The sequence below is a fragment of the Nomascus leucogenys genome, chromosome 8 (genome assembly GCF_006542625.1).
Source record: "Nomascus leucogenys isolate Asia chromosome 8, Asia_NLE_v1, whole genome shotgun sequence".
NCBI classification, from domain to species: domain Eukaryota; kingdom Metazoa; phylum Chordata; class Mammalia; order Primates; family Hylobatidae; genus Nomascus; species Nomascus leucogenys.
The window spans coordinates 110,886,850-110,913,900 of NC_044388.1; the positions used below are offsets into that span (position 1 = coordinate 110,886,850).

At 57.0% G+C, this 27,051-nt stretch overlaps 1 protein-coding gene across 2 annotated transcripts in view; it reads left to right on the top strand.

Moving 5' to 3' along the window:
* COL5A1 (collagen type V alpha 1 chain) overlaps positions 1 to 17,417 on the top strand; it is a 207,332-nt gene extending 189,915 nt beyond the window's left edge. The window contains exons 64-66 of one of the 2 annotated variants that reach the window (XM_030818145.1): positions 2,866 to 2,934; positions 7,871 to 8,104; positions 15,029 to 17,417. In XM_030818145.1, coding sequence (XP_030674005.1) covers positions 2,866 to 2,934; positions 7,871 to 8,104; positions 15,029 to 15,175 — 450 coding nt within the window. In that variant the 3' untranslated portion in view covers positions 15,176 to 17,417. Of the gene's footprint in view, positions 1 to 2,865; positions 2,935 to 2,997; positions 3,067 to 7,870; positions 8,105 to 15,028 lie in introns of both variants that reach the window. The other variant, XM_030818146.1, reaches the window with a different exon arrangement.
* The last annotated feature ends 9,634 nt before the right edge of the window (positions 17,418 to 27,051 follow it).

The following is a 27,051-nucleotide window of genomic DNA, read 5'->3' on the forward strand; positions in this document are numbered from 1 at the left end:
GAGATCTGTGGGGCTCCAAGTGTAGGGGTCCCCTCCCCCATCTGAAGTTTTAACTCGAGAACCTGCCTTCCTAGTGACAAGCCCTGTTCAGAGAGAATCCAAACACGGGGGCCTTCCATCTCGGCTCTCGTTTCCCTCAGTCTGGCCAGAGGCCCCGCATGGAATTCCCTTCGAAAAGAGGTTTCTCGGCCCTCCTTCGCGGCCTGCCTCTGCAAACAGGTGGCCTTGCCGCTGTGAAAGTCACGGGACAGACTCCTCCAATCTCAGAGGTTTCCTGGGAAGCCGCGGCTGGTGTTCACGGCACAGCAGTGTGGGGCTTCTGGGCCACCCCAGGCTCCCCCAGTGTTGACCAGCCAGGCGTCCACGGGCTGCAGCCTCGGGCTTGGGCTACAGCTGCTTGGCCAAGAGCAAGTAGAGACGCTCTCCAAGGTGGCCCCTTGGACCTGGAGGAGGCTCACAGCAGAGGCTGGGGGAGCCCATGCTTGCCCACATCCTGGGGCTCTTCCAGGAAGAAGCTGCCTTCACACCGCCTGGGCTTGGCATTGACAGTGGCAGATTTGGAAACGGGAGAGGGTGGGAGAGCCCTGGGTGGGGTGAGAGGCAGGTGGGACACCCCTTTCCTCCAGGGGATCACCTTTTCTGGCCTTCTTGGCACAAGGCCAGCTCAAGAAGAAGGCTGGGGGTATCAGCCAGGGATCAGTCTTCTGTGTCCTCATGGCGCACAACGTGGGCCCCGGTCAGTCCAGGCTGGGGACAGGCTGGCCCTGGGGGCCCTTCCACTCCACGCCTGCAGCAAGTGGACCCTCGGGCAGCCGGGGCTCCCCTTGTCCTGTTTTTGGGACCCAGCGTGCAGGTCTCCCCTCAGAGGAATGGCTGCTCACCCACCCATCCATCCGTGGCATCACCGAGGCCTGCCCTGCTGGGCCCAGCCTGTGTGTCTGCAGCCTCGGCCTCTGTGGAAAGCAGGTCCCAAGTGGGAGCCCTCCCAGGAAGCGGGCACAAGTAGTGCCCCATGGCAGCGTGAGCTGGCTGCACATGATCCAGGCAGGCAGCCGAGGAGCAGCCCCCACCCGTACATGTCTCAGTCTCCAGGAAGGCTCTACCACACACACACACACACACACCACAATCCCACACCACACAGATACACGCCACACATGTACACACCACACACACAGATACGCGATACACATACCACACACCACACACACAATACACACCACATACCACATACAACACATACCACACACAGAGATACACACCACATATCCCACACCACACACACAGATACACGCACACATGTACACACCACACACACATACGCATACACATACCACACCACACACACAATACAACCACATATACCACATACCACACACAGAGATACACACCACATATACCACACCACACACACACAGATACACACCACACATCACACAGATATACACCACACACGATACACAACACACAGATACACACCATACACCACACACACGACACACATCACACATACCACACACAGATACACACCACACACACACCACACCACACAACATGCACCACACACACACACAGATACCACACATCACACACACCACACACAGATACTTACCACACACCGCCACACATCACACACGATACACACCACACATACCACGTACCACACATAATACACACCACACACACAGATACCACACACCATGCACATGATATACACCTCATACCACACCACACACACCACACACAGATACACACCACACACAGACATTACACACAGATACACACCACACACAGATACACACCACACATCACACAGATACACCCATAACACACTACACACACACACATACTCACACACAGACCACACATTATACCACACACACACAACATACACAGATACACACCACACACACAGGTACCACACACTCAGATACATACCACACATGCCCCACATACACCATACACACAAATACACACCACACATCACACACACAGATGCATACCACACACCACACCCTCCACACAGACACACCCACACACACACACACACACCATGCACACACACACACACACCGCACGCACACAGTCTGGTGCCGCAGCAGCCAGGCAAGGCTGTGAGGATGGGATGAGGATGCCCCACCCCTCGCCTGCAGTAAATGCTGGCTTTTAGTGCCATTCCCTTGGTCATTCATTCATTCGTTCGTTCGTTCATTCATTCCCTCCCTCAGTGAGCGTTTCCAGCAGTGACTGAGCACCAGGCGCTGGCCTGGGGCCTAACATGCAAAACAAGAGAGGCAGAGTGCATCCTTCCTGGGCAGCAGCAGGGGCTGGAGGGCCGGGGCCAGGCTCCTCATACGGCCTCCAGTCTCCCCGAGGCCCGGATCAGGCTCCTCACGCAGCCTCCAGTCTCCCTGAGGGCCAAGGCCAGGCTCCTCACGTGGCCTCCCTGAGGGCCAAGGCCAGGCTCCTTACATGGCCTCCTGTCTCCGTGAGGGCCCTGGCCAGGCTTATCCTCACACAGCCTTCAGTCTCCCTGAGGCCCGGATCAGGCTCCTCATGCAGCCTCCAGTCTCCCTGAGGGCCAAGGCCAGGCTCCTCATGCGGCCTCCTGTTTCCCCCAAGGCCCAGGCCAGGCTCATCCCCCGAAGGGCCTGGGCCGGGCTCATTCTGACGTGACCTCCAGTCTCCCCAAGGGCCGGGGCCCCCAGGCTGTGTCGGAAGCACTCAGTGGGCCCTCCCTGCGGCCCCTCGCATGAGGACGCAGGCACCAGGGGCCGGGAGAGCGTGGGGCCTTGCTCTGGAGGCCGGAGAAGTAACCCTCTTGTTCTGTTTCTCTCCCTCCCCACCTCCCCGCTGCACGTTTAGGCCAGAATCACTTCTTGGCCCAAAGAAAACCCGGGCTCCTGGTTCAGTGAATTCAAGCGTGGGAAACTGGTAAGGTGGCCTCTGACGTCTTTGCGGTTGTCACTTTAAACCCGCCTATCTCGTATCTTACAGAGTAAAATGGCCCGCTGGCCCAAAGAGCAGCCTTCCACCTGGTATAGTCAGTACAAGCGAGGGTCCCTGGTAAGTGGCCACCTCGGCCCGGCCACCTCGGCACTGCCTGCTTGCGGCACGGCTGGCTCGCGGCTCTGCATGGCACCCATCGCCGCCATGTGTGCCATACCGCTCTTGCCAAACTGCTCCACATCACGTGACAGCAAGACTCAGCTAGGTGTGGAGTCCTCTCCCCGGCCCCTGCCACCCCGACAAGAGTGTGTTTCTGCCTGGAGTAGCAGATGGTTTTCCATTTCTGTGTAGGGCACCCAGAGCTGGGTGTGGGCCCCAGCCTGAGCTGATCTTCTGCCCACAGACGGTGCAGCCCCAGGCACCTGGGCACTGAGGTCAGACGCTCCAGAAGCAGGAGCGCTTTCACTGTGTCTGATGGCAGGGCAGAGGACACGGATCCCAGACCACTTAAGCCATTCAGAACTCCTTCTAGGACCTGCACCACGGATCCTCTCTCCCCGGCTGCTCAGGGCTGAGGGCTGTCTCTCTGCCCACCGGGCTGCAGATTCCCAGTTACACTGCACACCACTGTACGAGTCATGTTTTCACTTTTGGGGATCGAGTCTTACAGACTCCATCCCTGAAAGGAAAAGACATTGGCCTCCCAGGAAAGAACCACATAGGAGGTTCTTCCGGTCGGTGTAGTGCCCAAGAGCCAGTCTGGACACACTGATGTGAGGACAGTGGCTGCTTCTGCCGTGTGGAGTGCCGCTAGGAACCCCACCAGAGTTTGATTTGGGCCCTTTTCTGGAATGAAGAGGAGAGTTCCATCTCTTCTCCCAGGAAGTTAAAGGACCAAGGTTCCAGAACACAGACGGGTTCTGGGTGTCATTTATGGCCCAGATTCTTCTTCTTTCCCTCCCTTCTTGTGATCTAGTGGCCCCACTCCCAAGTGGTCCTCAAAGGAGGGCCTTGCTTACTCAGAAGCCAGCCCATGGGTTCTGCGGCTTCTAACCTGACTATTTGCCATTGGTTGCTGCACCCTGGCACCAGCCCCAGCCTCCCTGGGTGGACACGGAGACCATACTTTCCCCGAGGACTCAGAGCACTGGCCCTGAGCTGCCTTTGCTCTGTCTGCACCTCTGAAACCCCTCGTCTCGTAACCTGAAGGCATTCACAGCTGATTATTTATCTCTCGTGCCCTCATTGTTGTTGATTTCAAGTCATATACCAGCTCGTTTGCAGACACTCCGAGGGTCTGTGCTCACCGTGGCTGTGTTTCTGGAGGCTTCCTGTTTTGTGGTTTGCTGTGGACTTGCAGTCCTCTTCTCCTTTCCTCCTCCTGCTTTTCCTTTTCCCCGCCTCCTCTGTGCTGTGTTCCAAAAAGAGCTGCTGGCATACAGAAGGACCTGAAACGCCCGGGGACAGGGAGGGCCCGGGACCAGGGCTGCTTGGCCCAGAGGGACAGAGTGTAGGGGATGCTGGTGTGTGGCATCAGGCAGGGAAGGGGCCCTGGGGGTGAAGCTGCTGGGGGCCGAGGTGGAAGGGTCCATTCTGCAGTCTTACGGGTAGTTACCGCCTGTGCTTGGCACTGCCGTCTCCCCGCAATGACAGCTCTCGGCCTCCAAAAAGAGCCTCTCACAGCACCCTCCAAAATGGGAAAAGCAGAAACAGCCTATTTTCCTCGCTTGGAGGAAATGGCTGTGAAGCCTCATTTGCAGCCTTCAGCCCGAGTAGCCCATTCCCACCTCTCATCCTGTTCCACAGACCGTTGATGAAGGGTGGGGTGAAGGGACAACCCAGGGAACACGTCAGCTTACTTGAGGATCTTTCCACGGCCTTATTTCTAGCTCTGTGAATATCATACGTGGACAAGGGGTAGATGGGGGCCTCTCAGAGATACCCGGGTTTTTCAGCTGGGTGCAGGGGCCCATGCTTATAATCCCAGCACTTTGGGAGGCTGAGGCGGGCAGATCGCTTGAGCCCAGGAGTTTGAGACCAGCCTGGGCAACATACCAAGACTCCATCTCCATTAAAAAACAAAATGCAAAAATGGGCTGGGCGTGGTGGCTCACACCTGTAATCCCTGCACTTTGGGAGGCTGAGGCGGGTGGATCACCTGAGATCAGGAGTTTAAGACCAGCCTGGCCAACGTGGCAAAACCCCATCTCTACTAAAAATACAAAAATTAGCCGGGCATAGTGGTGTGCGCCTGTAATTCTAGCTACTTGGGAGGCTGAGGCAGGAGAATCTCTCGAACCCAGGAGGCAGAGGTTGCAGTGAGCTGAGATTGTGCCACTGCACTCCAGCCTGGGGGACAGAGCGAGACACAATCTCAAAAAAAAAAAACAAACAAAAAAAAACCCAGAAATGGGAATTTTATCTGAGCAGGGCTACCCACGATGCACCAATATTGAGAGAATGCTGCAGAGAACCCCTCCCACCAGGAGAGCAGGGCCTCACCGTGGGACCCTGGGGTTCCAATGCAGGGCAGCGTGCCCCATGCCCCCGGGCCCCCCTACTGACCCACGGGCACTGGGGGCTTCAGGTCCTTCTGTGTCCGGTGCTGCCCACCGCCGCTCCCTGTGGTGCATACCCTTCCTCGAGTCAGTCACGTTCCCTCCCGGAAGGAGCGCCGGACGGCCCAGCCTGTCGGTTGGTATTCACTTTTCCTCCTCAAGGTTTGCCTGTAAGGTTCTCGTGGCCGCGTCCAAAAGCGTGGAGTTCGCCGATAGCCCTGGGAAGGCCCAGGCCCCAGGCCGGCTGCTCACTTTGGCCTCTTTCTAGTGGCATCTGTTGAAAAAGTGGGTCCTGCAGTGTGTTCACCCTCTTCCCACTCCCGGTGCCCAAACACTCATGGCAATACTGAAGTCAGTTCCCTTCCCGTGTTCACTGGGGCTCTTTCGGAGCAGGCCAGAGGCAGGGTCCAAAACACAACACCACGAGGCAGCGCTTGCACAGGAGTGGGCAGAGCAGGTCTCAGGTGCTGGCTTTAGCCTGCTTCATTCCCTGATGCTGCAAACAGTACAGGCTGCCCTGCCCAGCCAGGCCTTCCCTGCAGAGAGGGTCCTTCAACGTCCTGCCTGGGCCAAAGAGATGTGTACTTCATTTCGGGGAGCTAAGATGCATCAATGTCCCCTGGCAGTGTCAGGTTTTTCAGAAACCTTGAGTTAGCAACAGAGATGCAAAAGTGAGATGCATCATCGCTCAGGATGCCCTGCATGGGCCTTGTACCTGTTGGAGCTGAGCAGCCCAGTCCTGGATACCCAGCTAGTGATGCTGGAGAGGCCACCTAAGAAGCTGCACATTGTCCTTCTCTGATGCCTTCCCTAGATTTGTGCAGAGACTGGGAGGGCTTTCAGGGAGGGTCAATGTCACCAGAGTCCCGGGCTGACCTTTGGCACAGGCAAGGCAGGCAGATGGAGCCACTCCTGCCTCAGGAAGCCTGCTCGCTGCCCTGAGGAGACACTTCTGGGAAGGGGAGGAGTGGCCTTTCTTGCGTGGCCATGCCAGACATCATCTGGGACCCCCGTGTCTCCAGGAGGGTCCCTGGTCACCCCAGCCATCTGCACAGCCCTGACCCTCCCTCAGTCTCGCCTCCCTCAAGCACCTCACTATAGCTGGCCCACTCACTCTCCGAGGCCTCGTGCCCCCTCTGGCTCCAGCTGCTCACAGTCTCCCTGGCCAGGGCCTTGTACATCCTGGGCACCTGGCACATGGTCGTTTGTTCACATAATCTTGTGAGCACCTTCCTTTGCTGGTGTTGGGGCACGATGATAGGGACAGGGGGCCAGAGCTGGAGTGGAGGGACATAGGGAGGGCTGGGATTCAGATCAAGGTCCCTAAGCCGGCCATAGAGGCTGGAGGTGGGGAGGAGCCTTCCCTAGGAGCAGTGTTCTGGGCTGTGACCCAAAGGACAGCAGTGGGGGCACCTCCTGCTGGGTGGGGAGTGTCCCAGGCAGAGGGAGGAGCCGTGCAGTGGCTCAGGGGCAGAAGGAGGACGCCTGCTGTCCAGGGCGCAGGGAGAAGCGTGGTGCAGCTGGGAGGGGGGCTCTAAGACCTCCTCTCACCCACAGGGAACCTAATGCCCATCTCTGGCCCTGCACCCCTCTACTCAGGGGAAACCAGGGCTCGCCTGCTGCTCCAGGTGCCCCGACCCAGCGGTCGGGTGCAGAGCTCTGCGTTTCAGGGATGAGAGGCAGGCCTTCACACAAGCCATATTTTTGAGAATGGTTCTCTGTTCACTCAACACATACAAACCGGGCAGACCCAGATCACCATCTGGGATGGAGGCGCCCAGGTGGCAGAAGGGGAGAAGAGCTGTGGGTGGGTGTGCAGGGAGAGCAGCTGCAGCTGGCACTGCAGTGGGTGCTGGCCCAGGAGACACTGGCTGCCGTTCACCATGCGGCAAAGCTTTATCGAGTGCACACTGGGCAGCCATGGGGCCGGTACCAGGGCCAGTAACGAGCAAGAAGGATGCCATCCTGCCGTCTCTGAGCTTATAGTCTGCTGGGGAGACAGACACTGTGACAAACTAAGGTTGGGAAGGGCAGCCACAGAGTAAATGCAGGAGCATCTGTTCTGGGTAGGCTTCCTGGAGGAGGCAGCACAGGTGCCGAGCCCTGAAGGGGAAGCACAGGCCAAGAGGAGTGGGTGGATTATTTAAGGCCCTGAAGGACATGAGGCATGGTTCCCTTTGTTCCTGGGAACACCCAAGAGAGCCCATGTGCTCTGGCCTCGGCGGGGTCTGTGGCTACAGTGCGTTTCCAGGTAGTGCCCCCGAGAAGACCACAGTGTGGGTGAAGCCCAGGGCAGTGCAGACGTGGGGCTTTGTTGCTGTGTGTCCCTGCCCTGCTGAGCCCCAACCCCCCTGTCCCCCCAGCTCTCCTATGTGGACGCCGAGGGCAACCCTGTGGGTGTGGTACAGATGACCTTCCTGCGGCTGCTGAGCGCCTCTGCCCACCAGAACGTCACCTACCACTGCTACCAGTCAGTGGCCTGGCAGGACGCAGCCACGGGCAGCTACGACAAGGCCATCCGCTTCCTGGGCTCCAACGACGAGGAGATGTCTTATGACAACAACCCCTACATCCACGCCCTGGTGGACGGCTGTGCTGTGAGTATCCCGCGCCGCCCCCAGCATCCCTGCTCACGCCTCTGTGGGGCTCACTCCTCACTCAGCACGGGTTTACCTGTCCCCAAGATGCCTGCCGGAGGGCACTGAGGGCCCCGGACCAGGCTCTCGCCCCAGGCAGCCGCACAGTTGCAGGGAGACTAGGAGTCCCAGGCGTATGCACCCAGAGCTCCGGGAACTTTGGAGAGTTCTGTGGGTTAGGACAGGAAATCTGAGACCTGGCCAGAAAAGCCAGGGGCCTGGGTGCCTCGCCCCATCCAGGGCTGTGGCATGGAGTGAGGAATGGAGGACGCGTTGTGGTTCCAGTTTGGAGCTGGGAGCCTCCCTCTCCTTGGACAGGGCACGGCCGTCTGGAAACACTGCAGACAGAGCTGCCAGCTCTCCGGACAGCCCGGCCCATGGGCCCTCTCCGTGTGGGGAGAGCTGTTCTGCTCCCAGACAAGAGAACGGAGGCCTGAGCGCCGGGAGGCTTGCTCAGACCTCACGAGCAGTCAGGGCTGGTATTGGCGCTCATACCCATGGGCCTTCCCACATGCACGCCTTTCCCGTCCGTACTCAGTGAGCTGGGCTCACCTCCGCTAAGGTCTCCTCGAGACTGCCAGGGCCATCGCACAGGTCTGGGATGTGCCCGCGTGTCCTGGAGGTGTTTAGGGTGCAGCTGTGCCCCATTAGCCCAGGCCTGCGGGAGCCTCAGACATGTCCCCCTCGTGTGGCCTTTTAGAGGCTGGAGGTGGGAATCGCTGAGAAGCCCAGCCTGTGGGTCTTCCTGTCACTGACATTGGATCCCGTTCTCCCCACCACATATTCTTGAGAGACCTGCGGAAAGCACCCCTTAGCGCCTCGGTCCTTTTGTGTTTGTAGGAAGGAATGCCTGAGGCTGGGTAAATGGGAAGCGGTTTACCCAGCTCCCAGCTCTGCAGGCTGTGCAGGAAGCGTTGTGTGGTGCCAGCATCTGGGTCCAGTGATGACCCCAGGCTGCTTCCAGTCTCGGGAAGGTGAAGGGGCCAGTGTGTGGAAGGCACAGGAAAGAGGAAGCGAGAGGGTGCCAGGCCCTTTTTAACAATCAGCTCTCATGGGAACTAGTAGAGCGAAAACTCGCTCATTACCCCGAGGGCAGCACCAAGCCCCGTGACCCAGATGCCTCCCACCAGGCCCACCTCCAACATTGGGACCACATTTCAACGTGAGATTTGGAGGGGGCGAAGGTCCAAGCCATGGCACCGGCCCAGGCCAGCTCCTGAGGGGAACGGGGCTGGCGTTAGGACCGGCCCTGTAGGGTGCCCTCCTCTGAGCAACATGGATGGGTCCTCAGAGTGAGGCCTGGGCAGGCAGGAAAGTCAGAGGGTGGTGCCGACTGAGAGTGCCAGGCCCGTCTGTAGCCCTGGGAGCAGAGTGGACCTGGTTTCCAATCCCGCCTCCCCCTGCCCAGCACCGCTGCGGAGCACCTGGCCCTCAGCCACAGGACGCTCAGCTCCTGTTCTCTGCTGCCCAAGGGCTGCACTGAGGGTTAAAGCTGTGTCTCCCAGGGCCATCCTGTGGCCAGGCCCTGCTCAGCGGGGACTGCCCTCACTGGGAGTGCTCACCTCTCCTCCCGGCCGCCACTGCCTTCTGCGATTGGTTGGGGTCAGTACTTCGGATCTGACTGTGGAATATGCAGAACTCATCCCTGTGTAAGGTTGATGGATCCAGATCCCTGGGAAGAGGCATTTGAAAATGTCAGGGACCTGACCTGTCCTCCCCAAATGAGGATAACGTAGCACCTGCCTCACAGGGCTTTCTGGGAAGCACATCAAACCATGCCTTTACAGTTCAGAATTGTGTCTGACCCACTATAAACCCTGGATGAGCACCCAGTTCCTGTGACTATTTTTAGATCATATGGACCACAAGTGTAAGGCAGTAACATGGAGGTGAAGAGAAATCAGGAACCCTGTAAAGGAGAGGCAGGACCTGGAGGGACAGAATCCTGAGTTTGGCTTTGAGCTTCCTGGCTTCCATGGCAAAAAGGGAAACTAGTTGGCCCAGTGGGTGTTGTCTGGTAAAGGGTGAGGAACAGCTTCCCAGAGAGGGGAACGTTCCCTGGATGACAATGCTAGAAAGATGGATCCCACGAAGGACCCATGGAGGTTAAAGGGCGGGCCAGGCCCCCGCTCCCTAATCTGGCTTAGATAGGCTCCTGCTGCTTTTAAGACCTTCCCGGAAGATCCAGCTTCTTTCATCCCAGTTCCTCTTGAAGCTCCTGCCCCTACTCATTCCATCAGCAAAACCCACTTCTGGGAGGTCCCAGAAGTCTTGGGCAATGCTTTCTGACTCAGAACCTGACTTCCTGGCTCTGCCTGCATCCTGGGATAGGGTCAAGCTGGGATCATTTAAATTCCACAAGCAGAGAGGGCTCTTGCTCAGTCCAGTGTCCCCCAGTGATGAGGGTGTGCTGTTGGCATCTGGGGAAGTGTGGCCATTGGTTTGCAGGACATTCAACTTTGCCAGTCTCGGGTGTGCCAAACGCCTCCAGAAACACTCCCCGCTTCCGAATGTGAACCACCGATACGAGTGTTCCCTTCTTTCCACATACGCAAAACCTGAGGCCCAGAGAGTTACGGCGGCTCACCCAAGGTCCCCAGGTGTGATAGAGCTGAGGCTCCTAATTCCCACTGCAGCATTCTTCTCACCATAGCCCCTTCCTGGCATAGCTGCACTTGAATACCTCAGTTGACAGTGATCTCACTACCTCCTGAGACAGCCCAGGCCATGGTTGCAGAGTCTCAGGATGAGGAAGCTCTTCCGAGAACTGGGCTCAAGTCTATTTGTACTATCCGCCCATCGCCTCCTGGTTCTAGTCCCATCAGCCATGCAGAGGGAACCGGGTTCAAGAGCAGTTTCCCAGCCCAAGCCGTTCTGACATCAAGGCCCGACGGCTGTCTGATGGGGGACCGCAGGCTGTTTGGCATTCTCGGCCTCCACCCACTAGATGCCAGTAGGAGCCCCCTACCGAGTGACGGAACCCAGAATGTCTCCAGACACCTCTCCCAGGGGCAGAATCTCCCTCATGGAGAAGCACCATTCTACACACAGAACCAAGGTCTGAAGGGAGTGCAGAGGGTTCCCCTGCTGCAAGGACAAAGAGGACCTGCTCCTTCCTGTCTCCCATGGAACCCAAAGAAGCTGGCACTTCTGGGGCGAGATCAGGACCCTCGAAGCTGAGAACCAAGTGCAGCTGCCATCCAGACCGCGCCACCTCCTCAGGCAGTCAGCAGCATGGGCCTGGTTAGCTGCCCAGCGCTGCAAGTGCCACCCCAAGAGGAGACCCTGGCTCGCTCTCTCGCCCCTTCCCCATGGTGGGCGTTCCTGAGTTCCACAACTGTCCTTGGAGTGTCTCTGCGTGCAGAGGAGGGATTGGGATCACAGGGATACCCAGACTGCACTCTGGGCAGGGAGAGGAGAAGCAGCTCCCTCCCCAGGGCCGTTTTACTTCTGGAAAGCAAATATTCTGACTTTGAAAAGATGGAGAGAGAATGGCTCAAAACCGCCTAACCCCAGTTGGCAGGGGCAGGCTCTGCGGCCAGGTTGGACAGAGGTTTGGGTGGAAGGGTAGGCAGTGGCAGCAGTGTGGAGCTGGGGTGCGGGGTGGCCATGGGGGTGGCATGCAGGGACGCTGGCCCAGACTCGCAGGTGCCCTGCTGACCCCAGTCCCTGACAAGCCCAGCCACAATTTGAAAAGTCACAACCCTCTCATTTAATTATGGAGGCTACTGCAGGAGGCCCTGATGCCCCGAACTCGGGCCAGTGGCAAAAGCCCTGCCTCAGCCCCCGGAGGTCTGTGTGATTCATATTGTAATAACGGCCAAAGAAATTGGAATTCCAGCGTGGGCATCGTTTGGCTGGGGCGCCTGATTGACGGGGCCGCTGAGCGGGCCCAGTGGAGAGGCAAAAATCACCTGCAAGAGGGCCCAGGCACCGCACCGCATAAATCCTGGTGTTTGTGCAGCTTTCGATGCCTCCAGGGGGCCATTCCTGGCCTGTAATGGTTATTTATGCCTCTGGAATAACGGGGTAACAGAGCGGCTCGCAGCAGCCTACTTTAAATACGCCCCTAAGTGCTCTGATAATTGGAGCAGAGGGGTCCCATAAATCCCATGAAATCACCCGACAGCTCAGCAAATGCTGCCCGTCCCTCCGGGGAGAGACTGGTGCCATTGCCGAGAAGGGCTGTGATCGATGCCACTTTTGAGAAGAACTGCTTGCCCAGCCTCCCAGGGGTGGACAAGAAAGGCCGGGCACTGCTCTGCTGGCTTGCTGACCTGTCACCGAGCTCACGTGGCTCCCCAGCACAGCGCTGCCTTGCAGTGGCCGTGAAGCCAGGCCCGACCATCTCACTGGACTCCCTGGGTGGGACTGGGCGAGGGAGCAGAGGCCTGAGGAGAGGGGCCTAGACAGGCAGGGGTGGTCTCTGGCTCCTCGCCAGTGGGGAGGGTAAGGAAGTTGGTACCCCTCAGGGCTTCACCCCTGGAGGGTGTGGGTGGCCGCCTCTCATTGAATATCCTGTGTCCGGCCCCGCTGCCCACCCATCCTTCCCAGCCACCGCAGAGCTGCGACTGGCCCCTGCCCTCCGTCTCCACAGGAGAGCTGTGGCCACCCCCAGGCGGGTTTGTGGGACAGCAGCATCCCAGCTGCGTTCTGCAGGGCTGAGCTGGCCACAGGGTGCTGTCTGCCCCACACTCGGCATTCTGCGGAACTGGGTGCTTTTGCTGTCAAGTCCCGGGATGCCCTTTGGCGAAGTCCTTTAGGACAGCGTTTCTCAAAGGCCAGTCATGAAGATGCCTATCAGAATTGTCTGCATTTTTAAATGCAGATTCCGAGTCCCACCCCAGCCCGACAGAATCAGCCTCTCTGGGCGGGGGTCAGAGCTGCAGGGGGTTAACAAGCTCCCTGAGAACTTGCGTTCGCTCTGAAGTTCCAATCCCAACCTGAAAATCCTTCCAGGCTGAGCCGGCTGTAGTGAGGAGAAAGGTGCTCCTATCGAGGCAGGGTTGTGAGCAGGGCAGGGTTGCGGGGAGAAGTGGACATTAGGAGGTGACGTTCGAGGCTTCCATGGATAATAGCAGGAATGCATGCAGGGAGGTGAACTTCTTTCCTTCTCACAGCACCTCTGTGACATTAGCATGCCCATTTTCCAGCTGAGGAAACTGAGTCACAGAAAGTGTATTGGTTATCCATTGCTTGTAAACAATTAGCCCCCCAAATTTAGCAGCTTAAAACCACAGATGTTTGTTATGTCACTCTACGTCCGAGGGTCAGAAGCCTGGGAGAGGCGCAGCTGGCTGGCTCTAGCTCAGGGTCTGTCTTAGTCCATTCGCTGCCATGACACATCTCACCAGCTGCATGGCTCATAAGCAACAGAAATTTGTCGCCCACAGTTCTGGAGGCTGGAAGTCTGTGACCAGGTTGCCAGCAAGGCAGGCTCTGGCGAGCTCCCCTCTGGGCTGCAGATAGCAGCTTCTCACTGCACCCTCACACGGCAGAGTCTCTCGGGTGCCTCTTTTATAGGGGCACTAATATTACTCATGGGGTTCCACCCTCAGGACCTCCTCAGTTCCCATCAAACGGCCCCACCGCCTAACACCATCCTTGGGAACGGGAACATTAAGATCATAACCAGGGAGAATAAGGCCCTTCGAGGCCACACCCTCCCCATAGGTCAGGGAGCAGAACACCGGGAGAGCTGGAGCTGCTGTCTGCTATCCAAACCTCTGGCCTGGGAGCCTGTGCTGGGCCCTCTGCAGGGCCGCGTCCTGGGGTCACTGCCTCCCATCCCAGAGGGAACCCTGGCTGGCCCCTACTTGCTTATCTCATCATTTCTTTTGGGGATGGGGCAGTGGAAGGAGATCCTTCCCAGGCCCAGATCCAGCTGAGACTGTAAATCCAGTCTGGGTCTGAGGTGTTTGCAGGCCCCTGGTTTGTGGGAAAGGTACGGCCCAGGATGCGTTTGCAGGCTCCTGGTTTGCGGGAAAGGTGCGGCCTCTGGGGCCCTTGTCTTGGGGGAAGTTGACGGGACAGCAGGGCCAGCTCAGCCTCAGTTATAAAGAACACTGGGAGTTACATTTGGGTGGCTTTGGGAAGGGACCAAAGAATCTCACACCTTCGCTGCCTGTGTTCTGGGAGGGAGGAGGCCTCTCCTAGGCTTCTATCCCCCCACCCCAGCACCCAGGGTTGTGCTGGTTTGAGCAAGGGATGGGTGCTGACTCATCCTGCAGGCCAGGTTCATTGCACTATCCCTGCCCCCTGTGCCTCAGTTTACCTAAGACTCCTCTGGACCAGATGGTGTGGAAGGTCCCCACCCCTTCCCGTACTTGTGAAGGTGAAGACCCCGCCCACCGAGTGCCTAAGGCTGTGTGAGGCAGGTGGTTGTAGGGGGGTCTCACTTGGCTCAAGGCTCTGCCAGTACCACCTTGGACTCCTTCCTTTGTGAACCCAGAGCCCCCCTTTGATTTTCCAGTGTGCCCTGCTTGTTCTGTAGCTGGCCCTGGGTCCTGGGGGGCTGCCTGGAAGCGAATACCTGGGGTATCACAAGGAGTCTGGACTGGGCACGGTGGGAAGGCTGATCAGCTTCGATCCTGTGTGTGCCTCGGCTGCACCTGAAGCCTTGGGAGGGTCCTGTCGCCTCGCTGATGCCCACCCCACCCACCTCCCACCTGTGCAAGGGGGACTTTTGGGACATCCACAGGGGTTAAGTGCATGCTCTGATCAGCCATATTTCCTCCAACACTTGCCCGGGCAAGCGCAGCCGTGGGTAGGAGACAGGACACCAGCCGGGGTTTCGGAGCCAGCCAGAGTGTGGGGGGCGATTGGTAAACCCCAAGACCCCCCCCCCATTCTTAACCACCGGCCACCTGTCTCCCTCTTCCCCAGACCAAGAAAGGCTACCAGAAGACGGTTCTGGAGATCGACACCCCCAAAGTGGAGCAGGTGCCCATCGTGGACATCATGTTCAATGACTTCGGTGAAGCGTCACAGAAATTTGGATTTGAAGTGGGGCCGGCTTGCTTCATGGGCTAGGAGCCGCCGAGCCCGGGCTCCCGAGAGCAACCTCGTGACCTCAGCATGCCATTCGTTCGTGAGTGTCCCGTGCACGTCCTGATCCTGGACAGTGAAGGCTTCTCCCTCCCCTCCCGCCTGACTTCATCTGCGCCTCGGCACCGCGGGGCATGGGACCCCAGCCCGGAGAGAACAGAGGGAAGGAGCCGCGCCCCCACCCGGAGCCGAATCACATGACCTAGCTGCACCCCAGCGCCTGGGCCCGCCCCACGCTCTGTCCACACCCACGCGCCGCCCCGGGAGCGGGGCCACGCCTCCAGCCCCCCAGCTCACCCGACCCATCCTGTTTGTGAATAGCTCGCAGGGGTCTCGCAGGGGTTGGGGGAGGGACTGCCAGATTTGGACACTACATTTTTTTCTAAATTCAACTTGAAGATGTGTATTTCCCCTGACCTTCAAAAAATGGTCCAAGGTAAGCCTTGGAAAGGTCATCCCACCATCACCAAAGCCTCCATTTTTAACAACCTCCAACACGATCCATTTAGAGGCCAAATGTCATTCTGCAGGTGCCTTCCCGATGGATTAAAGGTGCTTATGTTTTTGTGAGTTTTAAGTAAATATTTGTATTGTATTGTTATAAATGTTCAGTGTGCCTGGCTTTCAATCATGCACGGAAACCCAGTCTCAGTCCCACGGACAGAATGGGCGAGGCATGGATTCTGGGTTGCAGTACGGTTCTGATTAGAAATAGGAAGTCTCCCCACCCCCGCCCTGGCCAAGAACGTGCAATAAATTAGAAATTTGCCCGGGGCAGCAAGAATTTATGCTGCCGTTGAAAAGCAGGTACCAGTGCTCCTTTTCAGACAGTTTTTGATTCGCTCTAGACTTTTTTTTAATAGGGAGGGAAAAAATTTGGTAATTTACTTTTTTCTACATGCACTTAGACTAAAACACAGGTTTAGATTAATTTTATTTGCTTCCTTTTTCCGCTTTTCTTCCCGCAGAGCCTGATGGGAGAATGTCCAGGGCAGGGAAACCACATTTTTTGTAGGTGATAACTCAATGAAAATTGGTGCTTATTTTTTACACTTGTCTCTTGTGGTGCTATCTGTTTTAAGGTCTCCTTGAAGGCGCACCGGGGTACCTGGCCATGCCTGATTCTCCCCGCTTTCTTTATCCTGTTATTGCCTCCACAGTCTATTGCCAAGGACTTTAAGATCAACGCACGTCACTTTTCCTTCCCACTGGGCAGGATAGCCAAGCACGCTCCCTCCTGCACTCCCCTGCCCCGGTGCGTCCACTCCCGAGGGCTGTTATGAGGACTGGGTTGTGCCTACTTGATTTGAAAACACACACAAGCAATAAAAAGCCTCTTCCTGCATTGTCTGTGGTGTGACCATAGCAGATTGTATTTGGTTCCTGAATGTTTGTGGTGCTAATTTCTGTGTTTGTTCCAAGCCGTTCAGTCGTGCCATGCGCTGCCTCGGTAGATGGAGTAATGTACAATGAACTCCGTGAGTCTCTCCAGGGCTGCCTGCAGCACATCTTTTCCAAGTAGCCGATTTGGATTCCCATCTCAAATGTCCTGGATGCGAGCGTCAGCGGCTCCAGAGCTCGGGGTGGGTGAGGTCCCCTTTGGGGAACCCTTTCCTGGCCATCGAGGTCGGGGGGCTGCCGTCTGTGGGCAGGAGGACCCGAGGGGCAGCCAGGAAAGGCGATCTCTTCACTGTGAAAAGTTGCCCAGGTGCAGCGCCTTTTCCTTCTACCGTGGGAAATGCAGGCTGAGCCCTCGGGGTGAGCCCGTGGGGCTCTGGTGCTGTCCCCCACCCCCACCACCACCAGAATGCAGTTCCAGCTTAGGAAGCCACAACCAAGCCACCCAGGAGGAACAAAACACCACCAACGCGGATTTTCCAAATTTCCCTGGAAAACAAGTCTTGCTCTTGCCAAAGAAAAGTCCGGCTTAGAGAGTCTCTGGAGCCCAGGATGCCAGCATGTGCCAATGACTGTCCCCTTCACCTCTTCAAAAGAAAAGCCATAGCCGAGGACTGTCCCGCGACCCCCGTGGACTGCGTCTAGGTCATGTGATTCTGTTTTCGTTTCTCATCCCATCCAATTTGTCCTTTTCTCCTGTCATTTTCTTCCTCTGTGGTCCCTTCCAAGTTGTTATAATTTGTACTGAACTTCAAAATGTGTCCCGTTCTCCCCAGACCACTCTAGCCACAGTATATTGCAATAAAATTACTTCTTATATTTGCAGAAATTCTTTTGGTGTAATTTTTTTCTTCCCAATATATATAATTGGACAAATGCTGGTGAAAAGAAAAAAATGGTAAGCAAAAAACCCAAGATAAAGTTTCTAGGACATCAGGCCTTTTGAAATACAATGTCAAATGACACATTGAACATTTTCAAAAAATCCGCTAGACATGTCATATGTTTTAACTTTAATGCCCAGGAAAGGATATCTTAAAATATTCTAAACTTGTGTAACAAAGGAATAATTGTAATAGTTTTTCAATAAATCGAGTTGGCTGTTTCCACCGTAAACAGATGTGAGTGGCTGTCTTCTTAGGGGTGGCCAGGCCCCTCCCAGACAGGACTGCACACAGTCCCAGGACGCTAGGAGCTCTGGAGATCACCACACTGGCCACCCGGAGAAAGGAAGGGATGGCCCCGGCCATTCTTAGGTGGAGTTTGTCCCTCAGGAGTGGCCAAGGCTGGTGTGGACAGCTTTGTGCCCTTGGGAGGATGTTAGAACGTAGCCGGGCACCAGCCCAAAAGGTGTTTCAGCAACTGCTGGGCATCCACACCACCGTGTGCTGGCCTCACTCTTCACCCCGGGCAGTCAACACCCTGCGGGAATGTTCTGGAGGCGCTCCAGCACTGCCTTTCCAGCTGTGTAGCTGGATTAGACTTCCTGGCTCCTTGTGGCTAGGGGTCGGGGAAGGCATGGGGCTCATTCCAGCCGATGACCTTGAGCCCACATGTCATTTGCCTCTTCCAGTCTGAAGGTGTGATTTCCTCATGCATAGCACCAGCCACGTTTCATGGAGGGGCTGCATCACTAGTAGGTTCCATGAGTGAGCCCCCTGCCAAGCTGGTGAGAACTGGTAGCAGGAGCAGGAGAAGCACATTTTTGTTTTATTAAAGCCACTGATATCAGGGACTGTTTATTACTCTGCCGAATAACCTAGGCCAGTGGGTCTCCAGCAGGGTCCGGGGACCAGCAGCCATGGCACCACCTTGTTAGAAGTGCCAATCCCTGAGCCCCATCCCAGACCTGCTGGCCCAGATGCTGTGGGAGAAGGCTGAGTCATCTGAAAGCAGGTCTCTGAGCAACTCTGCTGCACGGTCAAGCCGGAGAGCCAGTAACCTAGGTGATCCTGAATTGTGTAGGTGCTTAAGGATGGGGCGACTTGCACAACAGAAAGGTGGTCTGCAGCATTGCCCAGGGAAGCTGGGGCTGTTGTGAGAGGATGGGAGGCTGTTGACCCATGTCATCCACAGGCAGAACATTGGGTACGATTGTTTGATCACTGTGATAGCTCAGAGGTAAATTATGAACTCATAGCTTGCAACCCTTGGGGAGGAGGTTCGACATGAAATGATGGTGGGCAGGCTGGATGCCTGGACTCCGTGTGGCAAGGTACCACATGGCAGACCAGCTCTGGGAAGAGCCAGGAACGAAAGAAAACAGCCCACGAATCAAGGATGTGCAGAGTTGGAAGAGGCAACCGTTTCCCAACATCAACTGTTTAAAGACCACATTGAGAGACGACAAACGCCAGTTAAAACTCAGTCATCATGAATTTGAGCAGCCCATCCCTTTCTTAAAATCCTGGAGTAGATTAGGATGGCGCCTAATAAATACATTTGAGTTGGGAAAGTGACTCCAGCAATGGACGCTCACAGTCATCAAAGGTTGACGGGTCTGAAGGTCCCTGCCATCGAATCCAGAGCAGGAGAGAGAGCACAGCAGGTGGGCGGACAGTCAGCATGGTGCCTGCTGGTGGAGCGGCCAGAATCGCACAGGTGGGCAGCTGATCTGTCCTCCGGAGAGGCATCCTGCAGAGGGGCCCCGGCCTGGTCTGGAGGAGTCGGTGGCTCAGACTCACAATGACCCTTTGACCGTCCCAGGCAGCAAGAGGCTTGAGGTCTGCTTCCAGGTACTGCCCCCTCCTATGAAGTGCCCTGAGGGTGTGGGCAGGGAAGCCTGGGAAGGGAGGAGCCTCCCAGGAGCTGAGATACTGGCAGACACTCCTGCTGGGGCAGGAGCCCCTTCCTGGGTGCAGCCTCTGGAGATGCTCCCTTTGCAACTGGCTCCAGAGATGACTGGAAAGAGGGATTTCATTTAAATGCACCACCAGGTAGAGGCCGGCAACCCGGAGGGCCCTCTCTTCCCCGGGTCAAGCTCCAGGACAAGCTAAGTGAAGCTGGGCCAGGGGAAAGCCAAGGTCCTGCTGGGGGCGCCCTGGAGACAGAGTGACTCTCTTCCAGGGGGTTACAATGCAACTCCTCCCTGCTGCCTGCAGGCACAGAGCTCAGCTACCTGCCAGCTTCATCTGAGGCAAGCACTGTGAACTCAGCCTCCGAGTGAGGCAACCAAGGCCAAGGCTCGCAAGTGAGGCCCGCCCCTGGTTCCTCTGTGCACCTCGCCTCACCCCTAGAGCCTGGCTGATAAAAGCACCTGCCTGCAAGCTTGGCTGGAGGAACCCGCACTGGGCCTGGTGCCTCATGAGTGTTCACAATGTGTGTCCCCAGGAACGTGAGCAGAGCAGCTGGGCTCAGCCCCCACACCTCTGCCTCCCACTGTCATGACCCCAGCGATTCCTCAGCGAGCACCTGAGCATGTCCTGGCCTGGGCTGGGTCTCCTGAAGACAGGGTGCCAGTCCCCAGTCTCAGCCTTGGAGGAGATGAGATCCGCTCCCTGCCCACCACGCCCCTGAGAAAGACGGAGCGCTGAGGCCGGGGCTGTGTCGCAGCTCGCTGCATCTCATGAGCCCAGGGTGGGATTCATGTGGAATGCCCCAACAGGAATGGGTGATCACTGTCCTTTCGTTTTAAGCGTTCCCAGAGTGCCAAGTTGATCCTTGCTGGATGAGGCAAAATGTCTGTCCCCATGAAAGAGAAAGCAGGTTGTCACTCGCCATCCGGAGCGGGAATTAATTCAAACTTCCTGTATTGGAAGAGACGTCCCTCAGCCCCCTTTATCCTAGCACTAGTGCCCTGGGCCCTCAGGGTGTCCTCAGCATGACTGAGAGGAAGGCAGGCAGGAGGGAAAGTGTGTGCACGCCAGCTTGGCGGGGCACAGAGGCTTTGCCAAGAGGCCTTGTCCCTGCAAAGCTGGGCCCCTGGGCTCCAGGTGTGGGGTGAGGGAACCTCTTTGCCTGCCAGGGCCCTTGTCCACTAAGATCCTAGCCTGCCCCAGACAGTGGCCTTCATGTGGGCCACGGGTGGGCTTCTATGTAGATGTGCATAGAGACACCTGGCTCTCAGCCAACCTGCCTGGCTGGGGCCCAGGACAGCTGGGATCCAACTGATTTCTCAGTCACAGGGAGGCTGGCGGCTGAGCCATGGCACAGTTGTGGCCCAGAGTTGTGGGACTCCCCTCGCACCCGTCATGCAAGGGGAGTCCCCTGATTTCTCAGGGTTGTAGGTGACAGCTCTGGGAAGTTTCCTGGGGAGAAGGAATCCTGGAGGGAGGGTGCATGCCCCCAGTCTGCCTTCCTTGCCTTCCTCCTCCCGCTGGCCCCAAGGAGATCTGCCACCACATCCATTCATTCATCTTTTCATCCATCCATTCATCTATCCATCCATTCATCCATCTATTCATTTATCCATCCATCCATTCACCCTTTCATCCATTCATCTATCTATCCATTCATCTATTCATCATTTACCCATCCATCCACCCTTTCATTCATCCATTCATCTATCCATTCATCTATTCATCATTTATCCATCCATCTATTCATCCATCCATCCATCCATTCATCCACCCTTTCATTCATCCATTCATTCATCCATTCATCCATCTATTAATCTATTCATCATTTATCCATCCATCCATTCACACATTCGTTCACCGTTTCATTCATCTGTTCATCCATTCATTCATTCATCTATCCATCCATCCATTCATCTATTCATCATTTATCTGTCCATCCATCCATCCACTCATCTATCCATCCATCCATCTGTTCATCATTTATCCATCCATCCATCCATCCATCCACTCTTTCATTCATCCATTCATTCCCCCATTCCTTCAGTGGCAGTTCGTTGACCACCTGCTGTGTGCCAGGTGGGAGCAGCAGGGGAGAACCCACCCTCAAGGAGATGCCACTCCAGGGGACACGGGCTGACCAAGACCCACAAGGCAGGGGTGAGGTGTGCCCAGAGGAATGAGACCTGAGGGAATGTAAAGGGGAGGAGACAATGTGCATGTGTGCGGGGTGTGTGTGTGGGTGATGTGCATGTGTGTATGGCACATGTGTGTGCATGTGCTATGTGGTGTGTGTATTTTGCATGTGCTATTTGTGTTTATGCGAAGTGTATGTGTGGTATGTGTGTACCTGCGTGTGTGGTGTGCCTGTGTGTTGTGTGTGTGTGCCTGTGGGGAGCTGTGCCTGTGTATGTGATGTGTGTGCCTGTGTGTGTGTGCCTGTGTGTGTGTGGTGTGTGGTGTGTGTGTGTGTGTGTGGTGTATGCCTGTGTGTGGGGGTGGTGTCTGTGTGTGTGCCTATCTGCGTGGTGTGTGTGCTGGTGTGTGTATATGTGTGTGTGTGCCTGTGGGGAGCTGTGCCTGTGTATGTGGTGTGTGTGCCTGTGTGTGTGTGGTGTGTGTGGTGTGGTGTGTGTGTGTGTGTGTGTGTGTGGTGTATGCCTGTGTGTGGGGGTGGTGTCTGTGCGTGTGCCTATCTGTGTGGTGTGTGTGCTGGTGTGTGTATATGTGTGTGTGTGCCTGTGGGGGTGTGTGCCTGTGTGTGTGCGCCTGCGGGGAAATGTGCCTGTGTGTGTGGTGTGTGCTGCATGTATATAGTGTGTGTGCCTGTGTGTGTGGTTTGTGTTGTGTCTGCATAGTGTGTGTGTGGGTGTGGTGTGTGTGCCTGTGTGTGCATGGTGTGTGCCTGTGTATGTGGTGTCTGTGCTTGTGTGCGCCTGTGTGTATGGGGTGTGTAGTGTGTGTGGGGTGGGGATTGAAGTGCTCTCCTGGGTGACCAGGGCCACTGGGAAGGTTCTCTCTGCCTGGAGCCCAGTGGGCAGGAAGGGCTTTGCAGGAGAGGGAACAGCAGGGCAGAGGCCAGAGGGAGGGGGAGAGGGAGGGGAAGTGGGAGGGGGCTGGTGTGGCCTGAGCAGAGACGGGGAGGGAAGCCACATGGGGCAGTAACCCAGACGCAGGCTGGGGGTGGCGCAGACCCATGAGAGTGTGTCATGCTCCAGCTCCGGGTGTTTCAAAGGTGGGGTTGATGGGATTTGCTGAGAAGAGGAGGTCAAAAGTGAGAGGAGAGAATTCCAGAAGATGCTCAGCCACAGGCATGACCCCCACAGCGCCACAGGAGCACATACACACATGCACACACGTTTACCCACCGACAGCTGTGGCCTGGTGAGAACAGGCTGAGGACAGCTGCCTCAGCGACCCAGGCTCAGACACCACCAGTGCCCCATGTGACCTCGGGGAATCTGCTGCTCAGAGCTCCTGTCTGCCCATTTGCACGTGGGACCCGTGAATGGAGGAGGCACTCTGGCCATGTGGCCAGAGGCCCCGTTCCTGTCCTGCAGATGTCTTGGTGACGAAACCCCATCCATGCATGAGGAGGAAGGTGGGGGCGTCCCTGGAGCTGGCCCGTACTAGGCCAAAGTGCTCCTTCGAGCTGTCCAGGGCTGTCCTAGTGAGTGTCCCAGGCTCTGGCCACCCAGGAGGGCCGGGGATGTCTGCATTCGGGAGTGGGTTGGAGAAGGGGAAGATGGGAGAGCAGGAAGCTTTTGCAACTGCTCCAGGGCCATCGGGAGGGTGCAATTGGCTGACAACCGGAACTTCCTGGATGCTCACCCCACGTGCCCACTGTGTGGGTCCAGCTCCCAGTGTGGACACTACCTCCTAGTGCCTACTAGCTCATGCAGGCCTCCGGGGCCCTCCCAAATCCATGCATCCCAGGGCCGGGTCCTGGTTGTTCCCCACTGGGGAGCTGCGCCTCTCCATCACCAGCAAGCATGTGATCACACCTCCCAGGAAGCACGGGATCACACCTCCCAGGGAGCACGGGATCATACGTCCCAGTGAGCGCGGGATCACTCCTCCCAGGAAGCACAGGATCACACCTCCCAGGGAGCACGGGATCACACCTCCCGGGGAGCGCGGGATCACACCTCCCGGGAAGCACGGGATCACACCTCCCAGGGAGCGCGGGATCATACTTCCCAGTGAGCGCGGGATCACTCCTCCCGGGGAGCACGGGATCACACCTCCCAGGAAGCACAATATCACACCTCCCAGGAAGCACAGGATCACACCTCCCAGGGAGCGGGGATCATACTTCCCAGTGAGCGCGGGATCACACCTCCTAGTGAGCACGGGATCACACCTCCCAGGGATTGCGGATCACACCTCCCAGGAAGCACGATATCACACCTCCCAGGAAGCACGATATCACACCTCCCAGGAAGCACGGGATCACACCTCCCAGGGAGCATGGGATCACACCTCCCAGGAAGCACATCACACCTCCCAAGAATCACAGGATCACACCTCCCAGGAAGCACGGGATCACACCTCCCAGGAAGCACGGGATCACATCTCCCAGGGAGCGCGGGATCACACCTCCCAGGGAGCGCGGGATCATACTTCCCAGTGAGCGCGGGATCACACCTCCCAGGGAGCATGGGATCACACCTCCCAGGAAGCACATCACACCTCCCAAGAATCACAGGATCACACCTCCCAGGAAGCACGGGATCACACCTCCCAGGAAGCACGGGATCACATCTCCCAGGGAGCGCGGGATCACACCTCCCAGGGAGCGCGGGATCATACTTCCCAGTGAGCGCGGGATCACACCTCCCAGGGAGCATGGGATCACACCTCCCAGGAAGCACATCACACCTCCCAAGAAGCACAGGATCACACCTCCCAGGGAGCATGGGATCACACCTCCCAGGAAGCATGATATCACACCTCCCAGGAAGCACGGGATCACACCTCTCAGGAAGCACATCACACCTCCCAGGAAGCACAGGATCACACCTCCCAGGGAGCACGGGATCACACCTCCCAGGAAGCACATCAGACCTCCCAAGAAGCACAGGATCACACCTCCCAGGGAGCACGGGATCACACCTTCCAGGAAGCACGGGATCACACCTCCCAGGGAGCACAGGATCACACCTCCCAGGAAGCACGGATCACACCTCCCAGGAAGCACGGGATCACACCTCCTAGGAAGCACGGGATCACACCTCCAGAAGCACAGGATTACACCTCCCAGGAAGCACGGGATCACACCTCCCAGGAAGCATGGGATCACACCTCCCAGGAAGCACGGGATCACACCTCCCAGGGATCGTGGATCACACCTCCCAGGAAGCACATCACACCTCCCAAGAAGCACAGGATCACACCTCCCAGGGAGCACGGGATCACACCTCTCAGGAAGCACAGGATCACACCTCCCAGGGAGCATGATATCACACCTCCCAGCAAGCACAGGATCACACCTCCCAGGAAGCACGGGATCACACCTCTCAGGAAGCACAGGATCACACCTCCCAGGGAGCATGATATCACACCTCCCAGGAAGCACGGGATCACACCTCCCAGGAAGCACGGGATCACACCTCTCAGGAAGCACAGGATCACACCTCCCAGGGAGCATGATATCACACCTCCCAGGAAGCACGGATCACACCTCCCAGGAAGCACGGGATCACACCTCCCAGGAAGCACGGGATCACACCTCCCAGGAAGCACAGGATCACACCTCCCAGGGAGCGCAGGATCATACTTCCCCATGAGCGCGGGATCACTCCTCCCGGGGAGCACGGGATCACACCTCCCAGGAAGCACGGGATCACACCTCCCAGGGAGCGCGGGATCATACTTCCCAGTGAGCACGGGATCACTCCTCCCGGGGAGCACGGGATCACACCTCCCAGGAAGCACGGGATCACACCTCCCAGGGAGCACGGGATCATACTTCCCAGTGAGCGCGGGATCACTCCTCCCGGGGAGCACGGGATCACACCTCCCAGCGAGCACGGGATCACACCTCCCAGGAAGCACACAATCACACCTCCCAGGGATCACGGATCACACCTCCCAGGGATCGCAGATCACACCTCCCAGGAAGCACGATATCACACCTCCCAGGAAGCACGATATCACACCTCCCAGGAAGCACGATATCACACCTCCCAGGGAGCACGGGATCACACCTCCCAGGAAGCACTGGATCACACCTCCCAGGGAGCACGGGATCATACTTCCCAGTGAGCGTGGGATCACTCCTCCTGGGGAGCACGGGATCACACCTCCCAGGAAGCACGGGATCACACCTCCCAGGAAGCACATCACACCTCCCAGGGAGCATGGGATCACACCTCCCAGGAAGCACATCACACCTCCCAAGAAGCACAGGATCACACCTCCCAGGGAGCATGGGATCACACCTCCCAGGAAGCACGGGATGACACCTCCCAGGAAGCACAGGATCACACCTCCCAGGGATCGCGGATCACACCTCCCAGGAAGCACGATATCACACCTCCCAGGAAGCACGGGATCACACCTCCCAGGAAGCACGGGATCACACCTCCCAGGAAGCACAGGATCACACCTCCCAGGAAGCACAGGATCACACCTCTCAGGAAGCATGGGATCACACCTCCCAGGGAGCACGATATCACACCTCCCAGGAAGCATGGGATCACACCTCCCAGGGAGCCACAGGCTCTTGATGAGACAAGGCCAGCGCTCAGCAGAAGTGCTCCTGGTGTTTCTTGGTGTTTGTCCATCAGTGGCCCCCGACCTGGCTGCCTGTTGGAGTCACCCGGGGAGCCCCCTAAAAGTACACATTCTAGGTCCACCTCTAGGCCTTCTAAGCCAGGCCAGCTGCAGGGAGGCGGTGGTAGAACCTGCAGTGTGTGAGGTCCCACACCCCCACCCCATAGGGTTCTCTGCTCGGCTGCACTTGGAGCTGACTTCACTTCAGCTGCCTGGAGACAGTAGCCCCACCCACTCCCACACACCCTCACTTCTGCAGGAAGGGGTCTCCCGTCAGAGCCCACAGCGGGCTGGGCCTGCAGCTGCATGAAGTCAAATACTAAAACCTCCTGAAGAGGGATCCAGGAAACCACACTGAATAAAGTTAGAAGTGTGCACATGCAATGTTATGTATGCTTTAAAGTTACAGGTGTGCACAGGTAGCATTGTGTATGCTTTAGATGAAGTTAGCGGTGTGCGCACGAAGCATTGTGTGCTTTAGATGGAGTTGGAGGTGTGACCATGTAACAGTGGGTGCTTTAGATGCTGACATAAAATGTAAGCATATATTTTACATACATATCATAGGAAACACACTACTGCATGGAGATGTGGGAGTCAGATTTAAATATTTCTAATATAATGAAACCTACCCGGAGCATAAAAGGGAGCCATTCATTCTGATCCAACAATCTCACAAATGAGACTTTGTCATGAGAACAATTTCAACAGAGGAGAAGAAACAGGCCGAGGATCGAATCAAAGCGAGGCAGGCCATCCAGGGAGGTGATGTGGCTGTCTGGGGGTGGTGGATGTGCAACTGTAGTACATGGGAAGAGCAGACCCTGCGACAACGTCCCACAGCCCTGGGGTGACCACTGAGGCATGGGAGGCATGGATGTTTGTCCAGAT